We start from the raw sequence: 12,002 nt of genomic DNA, 5'->3' as shown, positions 1-12,002 counted from the left end.
AGTGCTTGACGTGATTCTTCAGGATTTACAAAAAATAATAACTCACACGCACGCGCGCACACACATACACACACACACACGCTAACAAAGACACACAGAGGGCATATAGGCCAAGTAATTTATGGACACCCCTGGAAAAATTTTAAGTCAGCTTTGGCAGTCACCTCGGTGATTTGCTGTTGATTCTGATTTTTTTCGCCAAATCCCGATTTTTTTCACCCTGAGATCCTAATTTTGAGGTTTCATAGAGTGGCAGGTCTGGTTTGGTCGCATGTCAGCCAGGGGGTACTTTTTGCAGTTTTATGGTAGAGATCTAAGTGACTAACATTATTTTAAAAATGGGTTAAAAGATAAAAGGGGTTGACTGTTGGAGTCTAACTCCTAACCAGTATTTAGGTTTCTAAATTATTTGAATCATATTTTTGTAGGCCTAATTATAAATTATAAGCATGAAACTGAACTCCCATCTGGAAAGCTAAGACAGATTAAAAAAAAACCTGAGGTTGATGATTGTCCGCTGACCCCACTGGATGTGCCCCTTTCCCTTTTGGCTTCTTTGGCTTTGGACAGATTATATGTTTAGGGTTTTACTTCTCTCTTTTTATGCAGTAATTAACTTACAATTGCTCAGTAGATTTTAGTGTGTTTCCTCTAATTCAAGATTATAATTGTGGCTCTATTTGTGACTCCTCTGATTTCATAACCAAAATCCTCTCTCAGACAGGACAGTAACATTGGTTTTTCTTGTTCTGTCTCCAGATGATTTCTGTCCTGATGATGACTTGGTGTCTCAAACTCAGAATCCTCCAAAATCGAAAAGATCACTCCAGTTTGAAAGTCCCAGGGCCGGAGGAAAAAATCAAGATGAACTGATCAGTAAATCTCAAAATCGTCATGCAGAGGAGGTAGACGATGTTCACCTGGACCTGTCCCCACCATCACCCCAGCCATTGGTCATCAATAGCGATGATCACAGTCATGGGAATGAAAGAACCACCAATAGAAAGAGACAACCCAGCGAGGATGACTGGTTTGAGGAAGAGACTGATGTGTCATTATTTGAACTGGCTCAAGTCTGTGAGTGTGATTCAAATTAACTGCATGCTGTGTTTATCATTTTAGGTCAGCTGTCTTTTGCTTGAAAGAGATAAGAAATAGGTTCTTATGTTCTTGTTTTCTTTTACCGTTGTTTCATATATATATGTACACGGTGATCCAAAAAAAACTTTACAACCCTTTTTCTGAATATCTCGCGCAAAAATTGTTCTAGAATGCTGTAATTTGGAACAGACATAATTCATTCAAGGGGAAGTTGTTTGATATAAAATCCACGAAGAAGAAACATGTTTTGAAAACGGAAACGGCTAAAAAAAAAAATTTACCTAATAACGCAAAATTCACCAATGTTTAAAAATCTTGTAAAGGAAGTCGTGAAAAGATGAGTTGACCTTTTTCTTTATTTTCTTTTTGACATTAATTTTCCATCCCTGTGACATTTAAACAATATTGAAATTCTTTTACAGAGTTTAAAAACCCTAATGATTTCATTCTAAAATTCCTAGAAGCAGTGCTCCACATTCCCTCCTTTGGACTCGACACATTTTTAATGCGTCGTTCGAAATGTTCAGTGACGCCCTAGCACAAGGACCTGCTAAACCTTGAGTTTTTAAAGCCACATACACTGTACATGTTCACTAAGAAGTGGCTTCTAGAGACAATAGAGTGGGATGCCCAATAGACAGCATTTTTGGAATGAACATATCCCGCAGTGTGAAAATGGGCTTTGCACTAAACCAATAAATGTCATCGAGGAAATGATCCCTCTTTACAAGACAATCGAGGAATCATGAACACATTGCCAAACTCTGATCCATGTCATCTCGGCCTAGCGAAGATGAACATGGTATAGTCTTAGGTTAAGATCTGCCATGAGAATGCAGACTGTTGATGTGTAGGAAAGTCCTAGCTGCAGATCATCCACGAACAGACGTCTCATGGGACTCAGCTACTGAAATCTGCACTCTGGTGACATTTAAAGGGCTGCGCATGGTGCGTGTTCAACCTGAAGTGGTCATGTTTTTAAAGAACTTTTTAGATCTGATTCGGTATAGATCCAAACTGACGGAACTTCTCTACTCATGACGCGAAAGGTCTTGAGGGCACCTAAGCATTCTCTCCATGCCATGCGCAGAACTTATGGAATGTCAGGGATGGTGAGTTTTTGGAGAGGTAATGTTCAATACAAAAAACTCTCTGCTCTTTACTAAACGTAACCATGATCTAAGCAGGCGAACAAAATGTGGGAAAAATAATATCTGCAGACTTCTGTTGACTTGTTAGACTGCTGTAGCTTGCAATATGGCGCGATTGTTGCAACTTTTAGTGGTAGGCCTAATGCAAACTTGTGCGTCATGCTATGAAAATGGCGACACGGTTGAAAATGGGTTGTTTTTTTTTTAATGCGCTATATAGAGCAAAACCATTCAATGGACTTATCTAAAATACATATCAGACAAATTCATTTTGGCTTCTAAATGTGTTCAAATCTGAAACGCAAAACTTCAATTTGGAGGAAGATATTTAAAAAGCAAGTTGTAAAGTTTTTTTTTGGATCACCCTGTTTTTTTAGATATATGTGTATATATATAAACGGCGCACCGGCAGTGGAATTTTAGTTGCCGCGGGGGGTTCCCCGCCAGGCGCCTTATCACGTCGGGGTCACGGGGGTCAGCTCCCTGTCGCCGCTCTGTCTGGGCCGACCTAATTTTTGGTACTTTTCAACGTACAATTTAAGGTGTATCCTTGTATTTATGGTAATTCTCATTTAGTGCATCAAAAGCACGCATTTCTGCTCTTGAGACTCAAAAAAGAACGGACGTTGTAACTCGTCTGGTTATTTCGTTAGACGCGCTGGAGTCGGCAATGCTAAATTGTAATTTTTTTTTGGACTAGCGTGAATGAAAAAAAATCAATATAAAAAAAAGGCATCGTCAAAATCTGTCAAACTTTTGGAACATGAACAACATAACATTGGTGCAGGTACTCAGAAAAGATGGTATCTGCGCTTATAATAGAAGGCTGTAATTTTACAATTTGTGCGTATGATGTGAACATTTTGTTCCAGATACTTTATAATATTTCTGGGCAAGTCAGATTTAAAGTCAAAATTTTCATATGAAGTTTATAATATGACTTGTTGAGGATGACTTGTGTTTAATTTTTCTGACTCCTTTAGCTTCATCAAGAAAGAAACAGAGGCTTACTGCTGACCAAGAGGTGGGTCTTGATGAGCCAGATTCCCACACTATTCGGCTGATTGAGCAGATCCAACAACATAGAATGAAGAGTCACACTCATGTGGAAGATAGTGACGATGCTGGGAAAGGACACCAAATCCGGTTCAATGATGGTATGTCAACTCAACGGATGATGTGAAATGACTCTTTGGTTTTACCTGCACTTACTTTCAAGTTGATTTTGAAAGGTGGGGTTAGGGTGTCTTTTGCTGCTTGAAAATGGATGTCATGATCCTCATGTAATGTAAGTGTTGAAATTGTCTTGTCTTCTTACATTTGTCTGGTAAATAGAAAAGTTATGACCCCTTGTCGATATGATTATGATCCAGTGCTGTATTGTTTTGTTTTCAATAAGCCAGTTTTGTTTTTACGTGTTCTGCTTGTGAACCCCACAAGGGACGATGTCAAGTGCGATTCATCAGTCAAATTTTAAAAAGTAGATTAGATATGATAACAGTGTTAGCATGATGTTAGAATGTAAGAAGAATTAATTATATTTGTCCTCACTAAATAATGTGAAGAGATATGAACTTTGACTTTGTGTTGTAAAGGACCTTTGACACTCATCCACTAAAAATGCGATATATAGATAGAATCCCTTTTTTCTTTTAAAGTTTTTTAAAGTGTATGGAACATGATTTTTTTTTTACCTTTAGAATTTCTTGTAGAATATTCTATTTGAAAGAGAAATGACATGTTTGTTGGTTTGATAGATGTGTTTTACTGTTCTGTCGGATGGGTGGATTTTTGTCTTTCTGTCAGCTGAGGACATGGAACGGCCACGAGTCAGTAAGCGTATCCCTAAAGAAGATTTTGTGAGCACTGTTGGCTATGGTGGAGAGAGAGTCTACATGAAGCTGTGGGCGGAAGATGTGCTGGAGGCAGAGGTAAGGGAAAGTTTGAGGTTTGGAAACTAATGGTCAATTCCTTAGAAAGGTCTGCCCCCGACTTTTCAAAAGTAGAACGCTATAGGCAAATAGATCCTCAGCAGATTGCAGGGAAGTATATTTTAAAATGTTTGTTTTGAACAGGCTTTCTTTGAGTTGTTTTGTTGCCTTGAAGGTGGCACCATGAAAGTGTTTTCGCAGAAGCCAAGTTAGCATTCTTGATTTAGACTAACAGGTGGAACCAGAATATGACATGCAATCCCATGTTGGCTAAAATAGTTGCATGCTTAAACAAGGAATTAAGATGAAGTTATTACTATACATTGATTATAAAACATACTATTGAAACAGCCTCCAAGACATAACCACATTGTCTGCACTGTTTTTATTTAATTTTTGATTCCCTTGTTTGAATGCAGTTAATTTAGATTGTGATTTTAATTTCTGTTAATTGAATAATGTGTTCTTTTCCTCCCACAGTACTTGAGCCTGGGAGAAGAGTCGCGGTCAAGTGGGCTTCTAACTGTGCCAGTCTGTGTTATGAAAGAGAAGATGGAGGAGGAAGTGAGTGGAGTGGGAGGGAGAGAGAAGGTGTGAGAGAGAAAGAGGAAGGGGAAAGAATGAGGGCAGTGATTGGAGGTAGAGAGGGATGGTGAGTGAAAGATGTATGTAAAGGAAAGTTTGAGAAAATGGGTGAGGAGAGAGATATTTATGCCGAGAGAGAAGATATGAAGAGAGGTGAATGAGCTGTGGAAACAGAAAGAAGAATACTCTAAGAATACTGTACATGCTCAGTTTTGGGGATTGGTGTAATGACATGATGAGCAGTGCAGGGTAAATGTGACTCACAGCAGAAGCAGCTTGAATTTCCCCAAATTGCATGTTGCTCAAATTTAAGCAATTTTTATCTTCAGGAAGTAGATATTACCCTTTGTACTAAATGGAGTGGGCTTTGTTTTAGTATGCCTTGCTTAGTTATCCTAGAATATTGATGGAGTGTACAGAGCTTTGAAAGCAAGTGTTCTCAGACAATTGGAACATGGAGTTGTCTTCAAAGTTTAAAGTATGTTGTTTTCTGTATGTAGTGATCTTTTGTAATTTTCATCAAAATATTTTTTCCCCACTTTTGTTTGTTTTGACTAACTGGTCCTTCTTTCCACTGTATTACAGAAGTCTCGTCGAGCCTTTCAGGAGTCTGTTGATCTGTCTGCGAGCATTGAGAGGTGAGTGCTGTTTCAACTTTATTTTAATTGCTTATTCGCATTCATAATGGGAATCTTGCTGCATTGGCTGTGAATGTGACTTTTGAACTGGTAAAAGCTTAACTTTTGGGTCTTTGGTTCTGTTTTAGCATGGGGAAGAAAAGGTTTGACTTGTACGAATGATCACCAAGTTGAAAAAGCAGCAACTTATTTGATTTGTCTGACAATGACTTGCGGTTATATAGGTATTTATAAGTGCACTTATCTTAGAATGGGCTCATTTTTATCTGAGAACATTTCCAGTAAATGAACATGATTTATCCATAAAAAATCCCCCAAAACTACTGAATGATCAATGTGCTGTGTTTGTGCCCTATGCTTTATTTTGTGGAGTCTGCTGTTTAAAAGGTTATGTTGCATTCCCCAATTCTTTGTCTGATATTGAGATTATGCACGTCGTCTTGTTTACAAGAGATGACGGTTGATTCCCATTTGGTAAATATGTTTAAAAAAAATGTATTTCCGTTTTTTACATACTTCAAGTCAGGTCTGATTGTCTGTGTTGATGCGTACCAAATGATCTACATTGTCTTATATTATGGCGCAGAATATTTAGAGCTGACATATTGACATCTCCTGCTTAGGCCTAGTAGGTTGTGGAGTAATAGATAGATGCACTGAATTCCAGCTGGATGTATTATGACAAAGCTTGTTGTATCATCTCTGCCTTCTTTCCTTCCTTCCTTCCACTGTTTTCTTTCCTCTAGCCACTTATCCTGCCATGCGATCGCAGCAAAATTGGTTCCCACATCAACATACATTTCTTCCTGTTCCGTCATCATTTTAAGTGAGGTAAAGGTAATTTCTGTCATCTGTCTCTTTTGCTGCTATCACCCCACATAGCGCCACAGAGCTTGCTGTCTTTCTTTATCTCTACTAAGTTGTATTACCTCCTGCAGGTGGTCTGCCTGTTTCCTTTCTGCCCTCTACTTTGCCTTGGAGAAGTGTCATCGTCAGATTTGTTTGGTGGTTGGTGGGCGCTCTGGTGGGGTTTACTCCTTCTGTCCTATCAAACATCTATTGTAATAATCTTTCCTTCTTTTTTTTTTTTTCCAAATTACTCTCTCAGACCTGCCACTCATCCCGATTTAGTCGGGATATCCCGATTTTTTGCCGTAAATCTCAATCCTCCCGATTTTCCCGATTTTCCCGATTTCGATCGCGTGTATCCCGATTTTTTGTCCCAGTCTGCTGTTGTGCCGGATCTTTCTAAAAACTTACTCTGCCTTCTCCTTTATCGCTAGAAGCACCCGTCGAACTTTTAGTCAGTAGGAACTCGGAGTACTATTTCCCGAAATATCGATGCCGCATTTAGTAGTTGACTCGCCCCAAGTTGTGTGTGATCTTTTCCCGCACTCAGAATTCTCCAATGATAGCCTGGTAACTATTACAATTTGGAACATTTAATAATCGATAATATTCGTAGTTCCGCTGTTACTTTCAAAACAAGCCTTGTCCGAGGTCTGGTAACTGCGCGTTCACATCAAACACTCGAACAAGCGACAGTCTTTCTGCGCTGACAAGACTAACATACGGCCGTTGTCGTTGCTTTAGTCTGAACACATGAGGGATAAGAGATTTGATGGTACATTTGGTCGGTCGGCTGCCGTCGTTATTCTAGAAGTAGAACGACTGTCGCTCATCCGAGTGTTTTTTGTGAACGTGCAGTTAGTCGGACCCGTTAGTATTGTTTCAATCGCGCATTTGCGTCACGAGACATATATTCGCCGTGTGAGTTCTGCGTGTCGGGGACCGTCCGTTGACGGGGTCAACTTAAGTTCATGTATTTTGGGACCTATTGGTAGGGGTGGGGGTATAGACACTTGGACTAGGAGTGCTTGACGTGATGCTTCAGGATTTACAAAAAAAATAATAACTCGCACGCACGCAGGCACGCACGCACGCACATGCACACACACACGCGCGCGCGCGCACACACACATACGCACGCACCGCACGCAAACAAAGACACACAGAGGGCATATAGGCCAAGGAATTTATGGACACCTCTGGAAAAATTTTAGGTCAGCTTTGGCAGTCATCTTGGTGATTTGCTGTTGATCCCGATTTTTTTAAACCAAATCCCGATTTTTTTTCCCTGAGATCCTGATTTTGAGGTTCCATAGAGTGGCAGATCTGCTCTCTAGAAGTAGCACTTCTCACCTTTGCACCTATGTGACCTATTGTAGGTGCAGTAAACTCACTGAAGTTGGTGGTTGCAGGTGCTCTGGTGTGGTTTGCTCCTTCTTTCCTATCAAACATCTATCGTCCTGATCTCTCCTCCGTCTTTTTTGTGTTTGTTACTCTCTTGTAACACCTCTAATCTTGGTCTCTTATATGAGCTTATTGTGTTGCAAGTGTCGTACAACTCTTTGTTCTGAGGTGAAGGACAAGAAAACTAATGAATATTCGTTTCTGTTATATCACAGACAACTGGATGATCCCATGGTTGAAGCAGAGCTGTCCACCACAGAGGACATCAGTAGTGCTACTGTTGCTGGGGATGTTGAAGAGTCTGACGGCATGCAGGAATTGACAGATGAAATGAGGTCACTCTGGGTGGAGAAGTATGCACCGAGGAAGTACACAGAGCTGCTTAGCGAAGAGGTTGGTTTTTTCCTGTTGATTTGTCTCGTACAAACACTGTTAGGTTAGCATGAGTTCTCTTTCCCAGTACCTTTGACATGTTTGTTTGAGAGATGCATCTGAATGATTGCACAGCCATCATCATCTAGATAGTTTTTCTATTAGGTCTCCATTGAGTTTTTTAGTGTGTGTCCTTTACTCCCATGGAATGTTATTTAATAAACAATAAGTTGATTCACAAATAAGCAATTATTTATTTTTATGATGTGTTTTTCTGTAAATAGAACTTTACTTACCCACCTGAATTGTTCTATTGTTCTTTGGAGTAGAGTGCCCATTGGTCGTCGCGCTTGCCGCCGCGGCCCTCAGCCTGTTCTGTGACTTTCAGTTTCAATTGTTATTGCTTAAGTGGCAGTTTGCTGGTGCACACACACACACATGCACATACGCTCGCGCACACACACATACATACATACATACATATACCTGGCATTACTTTGGATTCTTCCTTTTCAGTCCATCAACAGAAGTCTGCTGCACTGGCTGAAGTTATGGGACTTTGTTGTGTTTGGCAAAGATGTGCCTAAACCCCAGAAGACGAAGAATTTTAAGAAGGATAAAGAAAAAGACCAGAAGAAATTTAAGAAGTTCCAGGCAGAAGTAGAGGAAAACTTGGATGCACACAACAGGCCACAGCAAATGGCATGTTTTTTTTCGGTTGTTTGGTTTTTCTTTGTTCTTTAAGGGTTTCTACCTTTTTGTGCGTTTGTGTCTTTTTTTTCTGTGGTCTTGATGGTGCTTGAGACAGTTTTAGTGATGCTTTATTTTAGAAATGAATAGTGAAGCACTGAATTAGACTGTCACTGAGACATAGTAGTTCTTGTGGAGAATCTGGATTTTATATTACACTATGCGCTGAACAGTTCATAGTGTTCTGTGAAAACATTTTGTTTTAGTTAATGCCCGTCTTACTGTCTAGAAAATATCAGTTGAAGACTTATTTGTATGTGGATGTCATTTTTTGATATTTTGAAAATAGATTTAGACCCTTCAAAAATCCATTTTTTTAGTACAAGTTTTTAACAATGGATAATGCTGTGCTAGTCAGACCTTTTGCCTTAACCCTTTGAGCCCTAACCTCCTGAGGCTACCATGCCCCTTTGCCTGAGCTCTTGAGCGATACATTACAAACATTCATGTGATCGTCAGAATCATATTTCATACCCCACTCAGGGTAGTCCTTGTCATTACCAGCATCTAATTCAGAAAGAGTTTCAAAATAATCAATAAAGTCTTGTATAGTAAACGGTGTTTTCCGTACGAGTTTTTCTCAGAGGAGCCGCTTTGGGGATGCTAGGCATACGGGCAGTTTTACGCACCACCGGTGTACCAGTGGCAAGGGCTCAAAAGGTTAAAGAGGTAATTTTCTTAAAAGGTGGGTACAACTCTCAGAGCAATCTCAAGACATCCACAAAGCTTTTTTAACACAGGATTTGGATTTTTAAAAAAGTAGTAGTTGTATTAGTGTTGCTGATTAGTGATGTGTTTGTTGTGATGCTTTCATGGGTAATGGGAGTGTGTAATTGATGTGTGTATATCTTTTGTCGTTCAATTAAGTTTTGCATTCAACTCATATAATGTGTTTTAGATATTGCTTAGTATGAGGGACGTCCAGAAAGTAAGTACCGTTTTAGAATAATTTAAAAAGAAATAATTTTCCCAATCAAAACGATTTATTTTTGATTTCCTCATATAAATGACTACTTCTCCAAGTAGTCATCAGAACTGTTGAGGCATTTTTCGTAGCGTGGGACGAGCTTCTGAATGCCCTCATCGTAGAAAGCTGCTGCCTGCGATGTCAGCCAATGTCCAGTCTCTCCTGTAAGATCAGCATCTGAGTCGAAGTCCTGCCTGACCAAAAACTTTTTCAAATGCAAGAAAAGATGAAAGTCACTCGGAGCCAGGTCTGGGCTCTACGATGGGTGCTTTAACTGTTCCCATCCGCAGGAGGCGATCGGGTTTTGGGTCTGTGCAGACTTGTGAGGAGTTGCATTGTCGTGAAGCAGAACGCAGTCACTAAGCGTTCTGCGTCTGGTTTGAATCGCTCTTCGCAGTTTTTTAAGTGTGTTGCAGTGCACATCAGAGTTAATTGTCATCCCATTTCCCCAAAATTCTACTAAAAACTTCTTGCCTGTCCAAAACGCTGTACACATGACTTTTTTTCCTGACGTGGCTTGCGCAGAGTGATTCAAACCAAAGATCCGGAATGCTTAGCGACGGCGCTGTTTTGCTACACGACAATGCAACTCCTCACAAGTCTGCACAGAGCCAAAACCTAATCGCCTCCTTCTGATGGGAACAGTTGAAGCACACATCGTACAGCCCAGACCTGGCTCCCCGTGACTTTCATCTGTTCCTGCATTTGAAAAAGTTTTTTGGTCAGGCAGGATGTCGACTCAGATGCTGATCTTACAGGAGAGACTGGACATTGGCTGACATCGCAGACAGCAGCTTTCTATGATGAGGGCATTCAGAAGCTCGTCCCACGCTTCGAAAAATACCTCAAAAGTTCTGGTGACTGTGGAGAAGTAGTCATATATATGAGGTATTCAAAAATAAATCGTTTTGATTGGGAAAATTATTTTTTTATAATTATTTTAAAACGGTACTTACTTTCTGAATGTCCCTCGTAGTAGCAGATTGAATTGTACTCACAAAATTATTGTTTGTAGAAGTGATATACAACTTTACTAATAGGCTGCTATGTTGTATGCTGGCGTGCCCCCTCTCCCCCCGCCCCCTAAGGACTGAGATTGTAGATTTGAAAGCACAAGCAGGTCAAGTGAGTTATTATAAATCTGTTTGTAAGCTTTATAGGGAGATGCATGGGTATGAATAAGTACTCTGTCTTTTAGCTTAAGATGAAAAACGTTTGTAAGTTTTGTTGTTTGTGCTTTGTTTTTTCATTTTTATGAGTCTCAGAATTATGTTCTGCTTTTCTCTAAGGTGGCACTTCTGTGTGGTCCGCCAGGTCTGGGCAAGACGACGTTGGCCCACATTGTGGCCAGGCATGCAGGATATAACGTTGTGGAGATGAATGCTAGGTAAGTCTCCAAGGCCTTTGGAGGCAAACCTAGCGAGTCAGAATTTTCTCAACAATGGACAAGACTTTAAAGTCAGGAGCTTTGCATTCTCACAATGGTTCAAATCAGCAGAATGTGTTAGGTTGTGTCTTTCCTTTTTTATATGATATACCGCTGTTGTTAGAGGTTTCAGTTGGAGGGGGCCATTGGTATGTCTTCTCTTCCTGCTTTTCGAGACCTATTTATGATCTCCGTTGTATCAATGCACTTCTCCAATTTGAGTTCAGGAGTATAATGCCCTGCTTTAATGTAGATGATTTTAAGGGCCCAGTGTTAAATGTAAAAAGATAAAGAAGGGAAGAGTGGGGATAAATATCACACAAACACACCTAAGCAGAGTCATTACAGAGATTTGTGCTCGTGTTTGTGTGCTGTCTTTTAAAAAATATTTTGATTTTTGTGTGCTCCCAATAGGTGGGCAAGGGGGTGGAGGGTCGTCTTTAAATTGACTAACTTTCCCTTTCCAGCTGAAGCTCTGACAAACAACAGTGTGTTACAAATTTGATTTCAGCATACATGCAGATTAATTATGTAAATTCTTGTCTCCAGTGCAGCATTCAGAGTCAAAGAATTTTGGATCAGTTTCTCCCTCAACTTAATGTGTTGTCTTGCTAATGTGAAATATTTTGTATGCAGATGCTCTTCTTTCTGTCTTTGTGCAGTGATGACCGCAGCGTGGACGTTTTCCGGAACAAACTGGAATCTGCGACACAGATGAAGTCAGTGACTGGGGCTGATCCCCGGCCTAACTGTTTGGTCATTGATGAGATTGATGGGGCTCCTTTGGTGAGAAAAGCCTTCTCCTTTATGTGTGTATGTGTGTGCTGG

At 40.1% G+C, this 12,002-nt stretch overlaps 1 protein-coding gene across 1 annotated transcript in view; it reads left to right on the top strand.

Moving 5' to 3' along the window:
• Window positions 1-759: 759 nt before the first annotated feature.
• Window positions 760-12,002, top strand: part of LOC101860109 (chromosome transmission fidelity protein 18 homolog) — a gene marked incomplete at its 5' end in the record, with an annotated part of 41,477 nt that continues 30,234 nt past the window's right edge. The window contains 9 exon segments of the mRNA XM_013084383.2: window positions 760-1,077; window positions 3,236-3,409; window positions 4,059-4,183; window positions 4,664-4,747; window positions 5,354-5,406; window positions 7,875-8,052; window positions 8,548-8,733; window positions 11,038-11,135; window positions 11,837-11,960. Of these exon segments, the coding sequence (XP_012939837.1) occupies window positions 760-1,077; window positions 3,236-3,409; window positions 4,059-4,183; window positions 4,664-4,747; window positions 5,354-5,406; window positions 7,875-8,052; window positions 8,548-8,733; window positions 11,038-11,135; window positions 11,837-11,960 (1,340 nt within the window).

The sequence above is a fragment of the Aplysia californica genome, unplaced genomic scaffold (assembly GCF_000002075.1).
Source record: "Aplysia californica isolate F4 #8 unplaced genomic scaffold, AplCal3.0 scaffold00289, whole genome shotgun sequence".
NCBI classification, from domain to species: Eukaryota; Metazoa; Mollusca; class Gastropoda; order Aplysiida; family Aplysiidae; genus Aplysia; species Aplysia californica.
Note: the sequence above shows the minus strand (reverse complement) of the source record. Positions and strands in the feature narration are given on the sequence as shown.